Source organism: Stegostoma tigrinum, chromosome 30 (assembly GCF_030684315.1).
Source record: "Stegostoma tigrinum isolate sSteTig4 chromosome 30, sSteTig4.hap1, whole genome shotgun sequence".
NCBI classification, from domain to species: Eukaryota; Metazoa; Chordata; class Chondrichthyes; order Orectolobiformes; family Stegostomatidae; genus Stegostoma; species Stegostoma tigrinum.
This window is the reverse complement of record NC_081383.1, coordinates 949,636-965,164: the sequence shown is the minus strand read 5'-3', so window position 1 is coordinate 965,164 and position 15,529 is coordinate 949,636. Positions and strand designations below refer to the sequence as shown.

General features: G+C 44.2%; 1 protein-coding gene across 1 annotated transcript; it reads left to right on the top strand.

Annotated features, from left to right (window-relative positions):
- The first annotated feature begins 5,027 nt into the window (after positions 1-5,027).
- LOC125465945 (ubiquitin-conjugating enzyme E2 R2-like) lies at positions 5,028-15,109 on the top strand. Its single transcript, XM_048559974.2, has 5 exons — positions 5,028-5,519; positions 8,317-8,403; positions 8,577-8,674; positions 8,794-8,928; positions 12,697-15,109. Exons 1-5 carry the CDS (start codon positions 5,343-5,345, stop codon positions 12,911-12,913), a joined length of 714 nt encoding a protein of 237 aa, XP_048415931.1. The 5' UTR covers positions 5,028-5,342; the 3' UTR covers positions 12,914-15,109.
- The last annotated feature ends 420 nt before the right edge of the window (positions 15,110-15,529 follow it).

Below are 15,529 nucleotides of genomic sequence, written 5' to 3'. Positions count from 1 at the left end.
AAACTAACATTAGCATAAAAACCTTGTGGTTGTTTTGAAAATGTGGGGATCAGTAAGTTTTAGAAACACAGGGGAAATGGGAGCAGCAGAATGAGGGCACTTGTACTCAAATTCCCATTGGGGTTAGAATCTCTCCCAGTAACTAAGGTAGAGTATACAATAGGTAGGATAAATAGGGGCAAGCAGACAAGTGACACAAACCCTTGAATAGTTTCTGGTCTGTAACTTAATCCCAGGTATGTTATTCCACATATAAATACCCTGAACCCCTCAAGTAAATTGCAGTCTTTAACATACTATTGGGTGTCTGTTATTATCTATATGGACCCTCATTTCTATATCTCTGAACCCCTTCTTTAGATTCCAGTTTGTAATTCACTCCCTGTATCTGTTATTCCTTGTATGAATACCCCTCACTCCATTGCCCAAAATCCCCTCTGGAGTGTAATATTAGATTCCCATTTATAAGTTGCTCCAGTTACCTTAATGTAATGATCTCAGCTGATGGTAATACTGGACATGTCAGATCCTAGACTGAAATCTCACCTGATAGATGATCATTTCTTTTTAGTTAACATGGTAGTGATTCACTGAAACAGTCATGTGAGGCTGCAGTTTCTTGAACAAAGTTTATTATTACACAAAAGATGAAAACAAAAAGAAATCCATTTTCTAAATATTAAACACAATTTGGAAAATCTTAAAACAGAATGCAAAACAAAGTTTCATCTATTCCCCAATACCATCACTTTACAGAGATTCAAATCCAGAGAAATTAACTCTCTGTAATCATCTTTCAGTTTGTTGTGGCTGATTTTCCCCATTGTTACATTTGAAGTCTAATGAAGAGAAACTGGCTCATTAGAATTATATTCACTGGAGTTTAGGAAAATGAGAGGAAATCACATAGAAACGTATCAAATTCTAATAGGACTAGACAGGGTAAACAAGGAAAGATGTTTCCAATGACTGTGGAGTCCAGAACCAGGGAGTCACAGTCTAATGATACAGGGTAGACCAGTTCAAACTGAGAATGAGGAGAAATTTCTTCACCTGCAGGGTGGAATTCTCAACCACAAAGTGATTGGGGCCAAAATATTCGGTTTTCAAGTAGGAGATCCATTTAGTTCTCAGGGTTAAAGGGGTCAAAGGTTTGAGGAAAGTGGGAACAGGGGACTGATTTGGATGATCTCCAGGTTTGAAGGGCTGAATGGCCTGGTCCAATTCCGAGTTTCTACATTTCTTCATACATTAAAACTCATAAAACTAAGATATTAGGCTTTTTCAACTTTTAAATAGCTTTCAGACTTTTAAGTCAAACACTCCTGGTCTGATTGATTTTACTGCTTTTCATGAACTGTTTTACATTTTTCTTTAAAAGTGACTTTTTAAAAGCGAACCCATTGGGTCTCCACCAAATTGCCAAAACGTTTTAATCTCTTGGTCAACATAAAAACATAAGAAGTAGGAGCAGGAGTAGGCCCTTCAGATTGTCTCGTTATTCTATAGCACCATTTTTGATCTGCTCAAGGCCTCAACTCCTCTTTCATGCCAGATACTCATAGTCCTCAAATCCTTTCAAAAATCTACCGCTGCCTTAAATCCCAATGATCTAGCCTCCACTACTCTCTGTGATAGACAATTCTAGACATCCACTACAATCGAGGCAAAGAAATTTCTTTGTATCTCAGTTTTACATGTGTGTACCCTAATTTTGTAACTATGTCCTCTAAATTGAGATTCCCTCTAGTGGGAATGTCTTCTCAACATCTACCCTGTCAAGACCCCTCAAAATCTTTCATATATCAATGACATCATCTCTTATTCTTTTCTAAACTCCAGTGAATAAAGGCTTCATCTTTTTAGTTGTTCTGGCTGTGGCATCTCCTTCATCACAGGGGTCAAAACTGTACACAATGTTCCAGGTAAAGCCTCAAAAACACTTTGTACAGTCGTAACAAGTCTTCCCTAAAGTTTAACCTCTTAGCAATAAAGGCCAAAATTCCATTTCCCTTAATTGGTTTCTAAAGATAAACTTAACCCTAGGACTAATACAGTGTGGAGCTGGAGGAACACATCAGGTCAGGCAGCATCAGTCCTGATGAAGGATGTAAACCTGAAATGTCAACTTTCCTGCTCCTCTGATGCTGCCTGGCCTGCTGTGTTCCTCCAGCTCCACACTGTATTGACTCTGACTCCAGCATCGGCAGTTCTTGCTATCTCTCAACCCTGGTAATTAGGTACGCTGCTTGGCCTGCTGTGTTCATCCAGCTCCACACTTTGTTATCTTAAGTCCTCATGAAGCTGTTTTACATCTTCCTCATTACATACTCACACTAAGCTTTGTATCACTTGCAAATCTGTAGATATTGTTTTAATCCCCATGTCCAAATCTTTGATATATATTGTGAACAGCTAAGGCCCAAATACTGGTCCTTGTGGTACCTTACAAGTCAAACTCTACAAATATGAGGATGACTAACTTATTCCTACTGTTTTCTGTTGACCATGTGCTTTAACGTTCTAACCAGCTGCCTGTAGGGGATTTTATCAAAAGCCTTCTGATATTCTTGAGCACACTGTCCATTGACTCTGTCAATTTTGTATATAACATCTTCAAAAAAAAACTCCAATTAGTTTGTAAAACATGATTTCCTATTTGCAAATAAGGAGGACAGGAAACTGCCCAATCAGAATTTTGTATCTATTTATTCCAGGTATCTATTTATCCGATCCTTTATAATAAATTCTAATATTGTCCCTACTGCTTAATGTAAGGTTGTCAGGTCTTTTCCTTGTTTTCTTTCTTGGCTCCTTTGTGAATGGGGGTGGGGGGGGGGGGGGGGAGGGTGACATTTGCTACCTTTCAACCCACAAGAATCATTCCAGAATCTAAAGAATTTTGAAAATATTCATCAATGTGTCTGCTATCTCTATAACTACCTCCTTAATACTCAGGGACCGATGGCCATTATCCCAGAGTGTTTATTAACTTATCAGCTTCATTACATTTCCCAAGTACATTCTCGTCAGTAATACCAATTTCCTTCAACTCTTCATTCTACCTAATTACCAGGATCTTTACTCCTGGGAGTTTTCTTGAATTTTCCTCGGTGAACATAGACAATGTAATAATTTAGAGTTTCTGTCATTTATTTGTTCCACATTATAAGTTCTAGCGAGTTTTGAGAAGGTTTGTAGCTCAGGTTGAGGTTCTGGATGTGAGTTTGCTCGCTGAGCTGGAAGGTTAGTTTTCAGACGTTTCGTCACCATTCTAGGTAACCTCATCAGTGAGCCTCCGACGAAGCGCTGGTGTTATGTCCCGCTTTCTATTTAGAAATATATAGAAATATACAATAGAATCTATAAGTAGAAAGCGGGACATAACACCAGCGCTTCGTCGGAGGCTCACTGATGAGGTTACCTAGAATGGTGACGAAACGTCTGAAAACTAACCTTCCAGCTCAGCGAGCAAACTCACATCCATTATAAGTTCTCTTGAGTCTCCCTTTAATGGACTCCCATTTGTTTTAGCCAATTGTTTCCTTTTTACATACCAGCAGAAACTTTTACAGTTTTTTTTGCCAGATTGCATTCATTTTCTATTCTCCCTTTCCTTATCAGTTTCCTGTCCTCCTCAGTTGTAACCACCCAATCCTCAGCACTACTGCCATTTCTGGCCAAGTTATCAGCCTTTTGGTTTAATCTTAGAAAACCCCCAACTTCTTTGTTAGCCAGAGTTGACCCTTGCTTTTTAATATTTGCATCTTGAAAGAATGTAGATGTGCTGTAAGTCATGTAATAGTTCTTTGTTAACTCTCCATTACTTATGTGCAGTCATGCTTTTTGCGTATTTTCCCAATTCACTTCAGCCATTTTTTCAAGCATTTATAATTTTCCTTTTTAAATTTAACATCATTCAAGATATATATTGTCATTGATGCTTAAAAGTTCTTTACCAAAAAGATAATGAATTAGTCCTTTGTCATTACATAAAGTCAGGAATAAAATAGCCTGTAATCTAGTTGGCTCCCCCAACATGCTGCTGTAGAAAAACATTCTTAAAAGAATCCAGAAACATGTCCCCACAGTTTTTGTGCTAAATTGGTTACTCAGTCAATGTGTAAATTAAAATAACTAATGATTACTATGTTGCCTTTGATAAATGCTTCCCTGATCTTCTGATTAATACCATGCCCCATACTACCACTATTATTTGGTGGCCAATGAACTACTTCAACATCTGCTGCCCCTTGATGTGTCTTAACTCTCTCCAAACAGATTCCATATGTAGGCCTACTGGTCTGAGATCCACCCTGACTAATGTACTGATTCCATCCATTCTGTTCGATCTGACAGCAATGCCTTTTCCTCTTTATTGTGTGTGCTTCTTAAACATCAATTCAGTTCCTACTCCTGTCACCGTGTATCTATTTATCTCTGTGCCTTAAGATCATCTACTTTGTGGCAAATGCTGTGTGCCTTCAGGAAGCGTGCACCAGACTTTGTCTTTTGACAAGATTTGTCTCATCCATCCAATTCCAGTGCCTGCATAAGAACTAATCTCTCAGAAATCTCCCCATTTCTGAAGAAGGGTTCCAACCCGAAATGTCAACTTTCTTGCTCCTCTGATGCTGCCTGGCCTGCTTTGTTCATCCAGCTCCACACTATGTAAACTCTGTATTCTGTTGCTCAGGTAAACTCCTAAGCAGGCCAAATATTTGCTGGTGATTGCAAATTTAGTGAAGTATCTCTAACTAAAGCCTTTTGGAAGTTCCAATAAGTCAGATCCATGGATGTTACCATTCACCCCCCACCACCTTTGGTGACGGCCCAATGGCCGGTGGATGGAACTACATCTCCCGAAATGCCCAGCTCTGAACTGTCACGTGATAGTGCACATTACGGCCGCTCTCCGATTGGTGGAGTTTGCACTCTGGTCCATGATTGGTGGCACTTGTTGTTCCGGGCGCTGATTGGTTGGGAGTGGCACGGGTCCTGATTGGACACATTGTGATTTGCTACTTTGTGGGGGCGCCGCGATTGGCCGGAGCCGGTGACGGGGACGATTGTATCCAGAGCGCGGGGTCAGTGACTCGGAGCCGAGTCTCCGGCCTCTGGCCACCCCCTGGAGCGGCCCCGGAGCCAGAGCGGATATCCCCCCTTCCCTTCCCCCACGGACAGGCCCTACTCAGAGCGGATACCACCCCTTCCCGGATAGGCCCCGGACCTACAGCAGATACCCCCAGGACAGGCCTCAGATCTAGAGTGAGGGCACCTCCGGACCGGATCCACAGTCAGTCCCAGCCCGGCCCGGGGGCCCGGCTCCGGCCCGGGTGGCCATGGCTCACCAGCAGAGCAGCAGCTCCCAGAAGGCGCTGATGCTGGAGCTAAAGAGCCTCCAGGAGGAGCCGGTAGAGGGTTTCCGCATCACCCTGGTCGACGAGTCCGACCTCTACAACTGGGAGGTGGCGATCTTCGGGCCGCCCAACACTCATTACGAGGGTGGCTACTTCAAGGTGAGGCTGAGGCTTCAGGTGGAGCAGGGCCAGGCCAGCAGGGTGGTGAAGGTGAAGGATCTAGGGGGAGGGTGGCGAGTTGTTTGGGGACTGCTGGGAGGGGCCGTGAGGTGCTCGTCCCTGTGTTTGCAGCGGCAGTTTGGTGCGGGGAGATGGTTCCTGGGGTATGAGGGTAATTCTCCCCCTTCCCCCGGGCTGTGTGAGGTATTTGTTCTCGTTCCCGCCCGGTTTATTGCAGGATATGCGGCGATTTGGGTTTGGTGTTCACGTCGTTCAGAAGTTGGGAACTCTGGGCCCAGAGTGTGTGGGGTTAGTGGGATGTGTCTCCTCGCTAGCGATAGTCATGTGGCCTTATGAGGGTGATCTCACAGTGAAGTTTTATAGCATGGTGAGGCCTTTCAGCCTACTGTCTCTCTTCCAGTCATCAAGCACTTTATCTACTCTAATCCATTTGCCAGCACTTGTGCCACACCATACGAGGTATGGGCTTTCAAGTGGTCATCTAACTGCTTTTTAAATGCAGTGATGGTTCCTGCTTCTATCATTCTTTCAGGCATTGAATTCCAGATACTCGTTTCTTCTACAAATGAAGGAAAATTTCTGCTCTGGACTGCAATTTCCTATTGATTGGTTGTTCTATCTTCACTTCCAGGATTCTGCTTTATGTGGCTCTTTCTTCAGATTCTCCTCTATAGTTTGTGCCTCTTCTAGTTCTCTTTGCTACAGATTTCCAACTCTCTACCATCACCAGCTGTTCAGGGTGAAATTCTGGAGTTCCCAATAACCCCCTTTGAAATGCTCCTTAAAACTGACCGGCTCTCTCTGGCATCCTCCTCTTTGACCAAATTTCTGGCTACCTGCTTTAACGTTGTGGCTCATGTCAAATTTTGTTTTGTAACCTTGATGTGTTAAAGGTGCTACGTGAATACAAATTGCTTTGCTTGGTATCCAGTATCAAGCCCACAACTGAGTGTGAATTTACTCTTTTGGTGCGGACAGGTATGGGGCATCTAATTTTTCCTTGGGGGAAAATCCCAGACTAACGTGGCCTGGTGTTCTGTCCTTAAATTGGTTTGAGGATGAATATTGGCTCTAGGACACTAGGGAGAACTCACTTGCTTTGCAAAATAGGATCCATAGGATTTTTTACAGCCAAAAGCAACAGATCAGCCTTTGTTGAACAACTCATCAGAAAAGCAGTCCTTCTTATGTGGCGGTCCCTATGCGGTGGACAATGCGGGGCATTGAGATCGTCAATATATTCCTGAAACACTGGCCTGGTGTTTGTTTGATCCTTGTGGAGAGGGGAGTTCTGGAGTCCCCTTGTGGACAGCTGAGAATTCCTCTTCAGTTATTTCTCAGCAGCTGTTTGCAGCGAATGGTTGTGGGTACCTTTTTAAATGTGTTTTTAAAAAAATCATGTTTGGACTGTTTACTTGTGCCCCTGCTGGTTTCATTTCTGCTGTTTCTGTTCAGCTGCTCTTTAATAACAGCGTCAGGGAATTCAGTAACCATGAATTCTGTGGGGCTGAGCCTGGTGCATGTTATGTATTGAACAAATAATTTGGTGAAACTTGGCTCAGTGTCTGGTCTGACTTTGGCATGGCATAGATGTTGCTGAGCAGCAGCTGCAGCCTCCTTGGAATATGACTACTTGGCCACGTGTTAGCTGATTTTTCTCTCCTGGTTTGTGTACTCCTTGCTGTTCTTTGATTTGCATGTGGCAGGAAGAATCTGTGGAGTGTTCTTTGTTTCAAGGTATTTTACACTCGGCTCCCACCTCCTACTTTTAACCAGGTTCCCTTTGGCTTTGGCCTGTGCATGAATTTGTAGGCTGGGGTAATTGAGGTTAAAGCCTGTTGAGACACTGCAAAGTTTGTGCTTCATGTCTTGCAGAATTTGACAATGAGTGAGTGTAGTGAAATTGCTACAGAAAGCTTGCCTCCATCCAACACGTTCTGGTGTATTGGGATTGTCCGTACCATCTGGTACCTAGATTCAAGTTCCAACTTGTCCAGAAGTGTCAAAACATGTCTGGATAAGTGGCGTAAATGTAGCTCAGCTATCATGTTTGGTTCAGTAGCTAGACCTTTTTTTGGTCTAAGGCACCTGTTGTAGGAGGATTATTAAATTTGGAGAGCATTCAGGAAAGATGTACAAGGATGCTGTTGGGACTGGGGAATATTCTTTATCCAGTCTTTCCTTGTAATCTGGGACTGTTTTCACTGGAGCCTAGGTGTTTGAGGAGTGACCTTATACAGCTTTATAAAATATAAAAGGGCCATAGATAAGGTGAATGTAGTGGGGTGTTTTAAAACTAGAGGGCATTATTTTAAAGTGATTAAGATTTAAAAGGGACCAGAGGGGCAGATTCTCACAAGATGGTTGATATATGGAATGAACTGCCAAAGGTACAGTTTTGACATTTGGACAGGTATGTGAATAGGAAAGGTTTGGAGGGATATGGGTCAAATGCAGAAAGTGGGACTATCTATTTTGGGAAACTTGGCTGGTATGGACTGGATCAAGGGGCCTGATTCTGTGCTGTATGACTCTGACTCTGGAATTCTGCCCTGTTTTCTGAGGAATGTAGTGAGGGAATAACTTCAGCTACCATGGTGATTGGGGAGCACCCTGGGATTACACGGCTTCTGTCCTTGGTCTGGAGAGCTGTGCTGGGATTGGTGTGTCTCTGTGGCGGGAGGGTAAAAGCTGGGGTGGTATTATCAAGGTTGACATTTGATGGTGTTCCTCGCCCCCAGCTTGTCTAAAAGCTGCCATTTGTTTCCTCTCCCAGGCACAGTTGACGTTTCCTATGGATTACCCATACTCTCCACCCACATTCCGCTTCCTCACCAAGATGTGGCATCCCAATATCTATGAGGTAAGGGTAGCGTCTGGGAGGGAAGGCTGAGTTTGAGGGGTTGAGCAGTGCTTGTGCCCTCCCTTGGGGTTGGGGCAGTGGGTGAGGGCTGCTGCCTTGGTCCCAGTGTCAGAGCTTTGAGCTTTATCCTGTGGGATGTAAATGCTGAGGAAATCCTTCTGTCTCTCCTGCAGAATGGAGACGTGTGTATTTCAATTCTGCATCCGCCAGTTGATGACCCACAGAGTGGAGAGCTCCCCTCTGAGAGATGGAATCCCACCCAGAATGTCAGGTACAAGTGCCACAAGTCAATACAATTGCTTCCACAGCAATCTGCTACAAACTGAGCCAGTGCTTTCTGTTGCTGCTTTAAATTGCTCTGATTTTTAAAACTTTCCTGATTCATGACAGGACAATTCTCCTCAGTGTCATCTCACTGTTGAATGAGCCAAACACATTTTCTCCTGCTAATGTGGATGCTTCAGTGATGTTTCGGAAGTGGCGGGATAGTAAAGGAAAGGATCGAGAGTATGCAGAGATTATTAGGTGAGTGTAAGGCTGTTTAAAATCTGATCAATGTGGACTGATCTTGAGTTTCTGTGCTGTGGCTAAGACTTGATGCTGTAGCAGGCACTTGTGGTTTGTGTGATGACCTGGAACACTCTTTCATGAGATGTGGAGTTTCTGAATGAAGGGGCAGGATTTGGCCAAAACACTTCACTCTTGTGCATGGACCAAATCAGAGTCAGGGTCTTGGCTGCAGCAGCTGAGTGGGCTATCATTGCTATAAATTGCTACAATGAAAGACCTCACTGGAAGAAGACAGAAGGTGGTGCTTGAGGATGAATTGTTGCCTGGAGGTGGGAGATTGGTACAAGGACAGGAGCTAGACTGTACTGCAGTCTGTCAGGGTGTGACTGGTGTCTCCTGGGAACCTGAACTGAGATCATAGCTGTTCATGCCATTATTAATGGCTTGGGTGAAGAAAGAGTTTGTATGGCCAACTTTGCTAAACTCGTGTAGGCTGGTACCATGATAAATAACTCCAATGCAGCAGAAAAATGTGTTTTATTTGTTCAGGGCATGGAGATGGGCTTTGCAAGGGAATTGTTTGAGTTGCTTATGAAGATGATGGTCCGACTGACATTTCAGAAAGCATTTTAAGAATCAGTTGCATTGCTATAGGTCTGGGACCTTGTAGTCCAGACCAGGTAAGGATGACAGATTTCTATCCCTAAGCATCACTAGAGTGCTCCCAACAGTCTGACGCCATTCCAGCCTTTGTCCAAAAATGGACAAAAGAGCTGAACTTTGGAAGTGCACTGAGTGACTGTCCTTGACATCAATGCTTCATGTGACTAAATGTGGCAAAGAGCTCCTTGGAAACTGGAGTTGCTGGGAATCAGGGGGGAAATGCTCTGTTGATTGGAACATACCAAACACACTAGTAAGATGGTTGAGATTGTTGGATGTCAGTTGTTTCAGCTCCAGGATTTCGGCAGCGTTGTCCCAGGCCCAACCATCTTCAGCTGTCTCATCAATCTTCCCTCCATAAGGTCAGAAGTGGGGATGTTCACTGTGCAATGTTCACCACCATTGACAACTCCTGAGACTGAAGCAGTCCATGCTCAAGTGCAGCAAGATGTAGACAATTTGCAGACTTGGTCTGGTAAATTCCAAGTAAGACTTGCACCAAAAATTGCCAATTAATGGCCATCTCCAACAGCAGAATCTAGCCATCACCTCTTCATATTCAATGGTGTTAATGTTGCTAACACTCTCTCTCTCTTCTCGTCTTGTGGTTTACCATTGATCAGAAGCTGAACCAGGCCAGCCATATCCATACTGTGCCAACAAGAGCAGCTTAGATTTGGAATCCTTCAGTGCGTAACTTGCTTCCTGACTCCCCAAAGCCATCTACCAGGCACAAGTAAGGAGTGTGATGGAATACTGCCCACTGGCCTGGATGGGTGCAGCTCCAACATTGCTCAAGTAGTTTGACACCATCCAGGACACAAAGCAGCTTTTTGATTTTGGACAAAATCCCACCTCCACAAACATTCTTTCGAAAGTTTTGGCAAAGATCTGTAACTTGGGTTGTGGATGATGTTGACTTGCTTGCTGAGCTGGCTTGTTCTTCATATAAGAAAAGCCAGCTCAGTGAATGAGTCAACAACCTCATTCATTTCTGTTGCAAGCTCATAGTGGCAGCAATGTCTACCATTTGGAAAATACACTGCAGTTTAAAAACATTTGTTCAATATTCATGGTCACAATAATCTCAGAGGGGGCTGATTTGTCATGTTGCAGGCCTGTGTAATTCCTTCCCTTGTGACTGTGATTTGACAAGAAAAGGAGAAAGTTGTTCAGCCCCTAGATATATTCTGCCAATTCCAGACCACCACCCTGGTACTTTCCAATGTGGCTCTGCGCTCTCATTTCTATATCACTGGCACTGCTGCATTTTTTTTAAGATGGATCTGAGTTTTTGGTCAGTTTTGGGGAAACTTGCCCAATTCAAGCAGTGCCCAGTGAGATCCAATAACAATATCACTTCTTGATACCTAAGAATGGGATGAGGCCATTCAGTCCTTCAAGCCTGTTCTGCCATTCAGTGAGCTAATGGCTAATTTTGCGGCCAAACTCCACATATCCGTTTTTCTGACCTTGCCCCATCTTCCATAATATGTTTGCTTTTCAAAAATCTATCAAGATTTAAAACTAACAGCTGACATAGCATCCACTGCTGTTTTGGGGAACAGTTCTAAACATCTGCTCTTTGTATGTTTCAAGGTGAGTCTATCTGCTTTAAATGATCCTTTTCAGAACCATCCAAATCCAATGGTGTCAATTGGTATCAAATAAGTATCATTCTAACAGGACATCTTTAAATACTGCATCACTTGTTGTTCTTTCACTGACAGTTTTAGAAATTTGTGTTCCTGGGAAATGTGACTGAAGTCCATCCAGGGTTTACCTTCACAAATTTTGTTGGGAAGCTGGTCTTGTGAATTGTTTCTCAAACTGAAAGTCTAATTTGAGAGTGTCAATTGGAATGACAGGTTTGTACCTCACATCCAGTACATAGTTTCCTGGAATTTTGCCAATTTATAATTTCAGAATCCATTAAGGAAAACCTCTTCCTAATTATCTGGTTGAATCTGCAGCGTGCTTTAGATTGTTATTAGCTTCTCTAGACTCCTTTTTCTCATGTTTTTTGTCTATTATTTGACTAGTGAGCTAATTTAATCTTTTTTCCCCTGTTGCCACCATACCGTGCGCCCCCCCCTCCCCCAAAAAAAACAATGTTGATTCCATCCCTGCCTGCAGCTGTGGTGGGGATGGAAATCACTTTGTTTTGGTTTCCTTTTGATCTTTCTTTGTCATCTTGTTTTGGCATTATTGCCCTCCTCTGTCCTGTCATGTATTGCAGTCCTCTGCTCACCCGGTTGTGTTTGTGTGTGACTGGAACCAACCACAAATGAATTTGCCAACCAACGTATGTAGACCTCGCTGACCCTTGATTTAAGAACAAGACAAGTGCATAGGGCAATGGACTAAGTGTTGGAAAATGTGACACAATTAGGTGAGCTTTGACTAGTGCAGATTCTATGCACCAAATGAAGTTTTTCTGATTTTAGATGTGCCACATCTAAACTTATGAATCAGAACCATCCAGTGGATTTTTCTTTTATTAACTGAGGAATAAATATTGCTCAGGATACCAGGGAGCCAGCCTCTGTCGTTCTTTGGAATTGTGCTACTAGATGTTTTCTGTTCACCCAGGACAACAGAAGGGGTAACTGTGAATTTGTCTTGATGGTGCCCCTGTGACTCTACCCCAGCCTGTCCTGTCCCTTTTCCACAGTCAATGTAGACTTCTGGCAATGACACCAGACTGACCCCCACAGGGAGGCTGAGCAGATTCCAGAGTGCTTGCTCTGGATGATGATTGACAGGTGGAGCTTTTGGCATTGATCCTTGCCAGTAACCACGTTTGTTTCTACTTCTGCAGGAAGGGCCAGAAGTGTAATTCAGGAGAAACTTGTTCACGTAGCAAATGGGAGAATATGGGACTCGCTCCCACAGGCTTTGGCTGAGGTGAAAAGTGCTGATTTAATTTGAAGGGTTTGACATGGGGAAAAGACAATTGGAAGGATATACTGATGGGATGAGACAGAAAGGGGCGAGAGGAAGCCTGTGGGGGCCAAATGGCCTCTAAGTGGCTTTGCTGGTAAATTCTGTTGAAGCTTTGAATCTGGACCTTCACTGAATTTGGAAACCATTTTTTTCTTCTTTTTCTGTCTTTCTCAGAAAACAGGTTTTAGCCACCAAGGCAGAAGCAGATAAAGATGGTGTGAAGGTACCGACCACCCTGGCGGAATATTGTGTCAAGACGAAAGCGCCGCCACATGACAATAGTTCGGACTTGCTGTATGATGACCTGTACGATGATGATATGGATGATGAAGAAGATGGTGACGGTGATTACTATGATGATGACGATGACTCAGGAAATGAAGAATCATGACCATCATCGGGCAGGAGGGGGTGACCAGCTGACCCCCCCCCCCCATCCTCTTCCCCACCCCACTCCCCCCTCCCCCTCCCTTCTAGGGGCTGACAGCTGCCCTTGCACTGGGCCTGAGACCAGGCCTATGTTACCGTATCTGTCCTTCCCCTTCTCCCCATCAATATATTTGGGGTGTGTCACGTCAACACTGCTCTTCCAGAATAAACTGTTTCCTGGCTGGGAGGGGGAAAGAGAAGGGGATTAGTTACTTTTTGTTGGGGAGGGGGAGGACTGAGAGGGTGGGGCTGGTTTGTATTCTCGTTTCCGATGCTGTCTGTTTGTTTTTGAAGCCAATGGTGAAGTGTTTATTGGGGAGGGGGCGCTGCCTCGCTCCATGTAACTTGCTGATAAAGATTTGCCTCTGATACATACTTTTTACCTGATAGTCTGGCCCTTTCTTCCCCTCAATTCTGCCTCCGGGTGAGGAGTGTCCACTCTAGCCACTGTCAAATCCCCATCCCAGAAGCTTTCCACCCCAATCCTGTCTGTATTGATGATAATACCACGCTATGAATTGTTTGCTGTCTCCTGCTGCAGTCATGTAACTCTGCCCCTGAGTAAAGTTGTGACCTCTTGCCAAGCCCTGGTTTCAAATTTTGGGGGGGTGGGGGGGTTGCTGAATTACTGGTGGCAGATGATGGACATCCTCTCTGTCTAGGACAAGCTGGGCACCCCTGCCCCAGTCTTAGTGAAGTGCAGACACCTGCAGCCTGAAGCTTTCCTGCCACTGGCCACCTACTGATCTGCTGGGGCTGGTTCTACTTGTTTCTGTAAACCCAGGTTTAAGGGCTGCTTCAGCAACATAACACTGAGACTGCACATGCTGATCTTATTGCAGAATCCCTCCCACAATGATGCTGTGCTTTCATTCTGTCACTTCTGTTGAAGTCGATGTGTTAATGATGGAAACTTTTTGAGATAAAAGTTTTAAAAGGATGGCTTTTTTTTTGGTTTGAACCAAGTGCCCTTGAATTGAGACTCTCCTGACATTAGTGACTCTGAGCCATAAGTCACAATAACTTCCTCTGAGTGTGGTGACAAGCAGGACTGGGACAGCCCGGGCCAGAGGGTGAAATAACGCTCAAGCTCAGTTTTGGGTTTGTTTTTGTCTTTGCTCCTGGTTCTAGTTCAGCATCTCAGAAGAGGGGGATTCTTGTGCAACCTGAAAACAGGCCTAGCAAAAAAAGAAAACTGCTGACCTGGGAGCTGAAGAATGAAGACATGAATATTTCCATCATAACTCACTTCCAGAGGAATTTCTAAACTGTATTGTGGGATCTGCCTAAACTGATTCTTTATTTTGTTTTGAGTGACTGGTCATCCTGTTTGTTTGTAGAATGTTAAGGGCTCTGTCTCACACTAGTTAAAATTGCAGTGAGAGTCAGCCCTTCTGGGTGGCGTGAGCCCTGTACCCCAGTGAGAGTCACCATCTCTGGGAGGGAAATCTGCAATTGTGGTTTTCTCTCCTGGGATATATGACCAAGGTCTGGCAGGGTGAGGGGGGATTGCTGGAGTGCAGCTCCAGCATGTGGCTGGGCAGAGGATCGTTGAGTAGAATTCTAGACTGGAATGTGGGCGATGTAGACCTGTGTTCCTCCTGTCTGATTTGGATAATTGATCTTGAACGTGTGGCATTAAGCTCTGTGAGAGCTTGTTGTGAAAGGTCCCTTTTTGCTATCTGGCCATCTAATAGCAAAGTTTGGAACTTTCCCTGGGGCCTGGATCTGGTTGCTGCTGACCACCAAAACCACCCTCCTCACTGAGGAAGGGGGCTAGGTGGACCCTGGGCATGTTACTCTAGCTGTGTTATCTGCAGGGAAATGTCCCACATGCAATCTGTGCTTGGAAGTTCTTGTTTGTGGCTCCTTGGTGCCCAAAACCCCCTCTATAGCGGGCTTTGCTCTGGGATTATTCTGGCTACCCAGGTGAGTGGGCGTCTCTGGTCAGGGACCTCCTCTTCATCTCAAACAGCTGCTGTTGTTCCTGAAAGCAGGCAGCTCAAAGCTAGAATCAATCTAAAACGCAGGATGCTTATCAAAGAGCTTCCGTAAACAGTGGCTTTATTCCATGTTTGCAGCTGGGAATTAGCAGTATTTTGGTTTTGTTTTAGTCATTATTTCTTTGTTTCTAAATTGAATAAAGGACTTTTCAGGAGCCTGTCTGTGTTTGTGTCACTCTGAAGCTGTTTCTGACTTGCCTGTGGAATTGGGTGTAACCTGTCTCTTCCCCACATACTGGGTTTGTGTTGAAACAGCTGCTGTGCTGGAAGCCTCAGGGTGACTAGTGCAATTGGTGGATCAAAACAAGGCTTGTTCATGGAAAGCTTAACATCTGAAGGCCAGTTTTCTTTTGGCACCCTCGGAAGCTTGTTTGCATTTCTGCTCCCCATGATTGTATTCAATCTGGAGGGAGTTGAAGTATTTAACAAGTGGGACTAGGAGTGTGTAGGGCTCCTGCTGAGTGCTCTCTGGGAGAACAGAAATCTGTGTATGAGAACATTGAGTTTCATTGTAAGAATTTATCCTCAACATGCTGCAGGAATTGCTTTGCATTTCTTTGTGTGTACAACTTCAA

Coding starts and splice junctions, on each gene's coding strand:
- LOC125465945 (XM_048559974.2), top strand. CDS start 5,343: ATGGCTCACCAGCAGAGCAGCAGCTCCCAGAAGGCGCTGATGCTGGAG. Junction 8,404..8,576: donor GGCATCCCAATATCTATGAG/GTAAGGGTAGCG, acceptor TCTCTCCTGCAG/AATGGAGACGTGTGTATTTC. Junction 8,929..12,696: donor GAGTATGCAGAGATTATTAG/GTGAGTGTAAGG, acceptor TGTCTTTCTCAG/AAAACAGGTTTTAGCCACCA.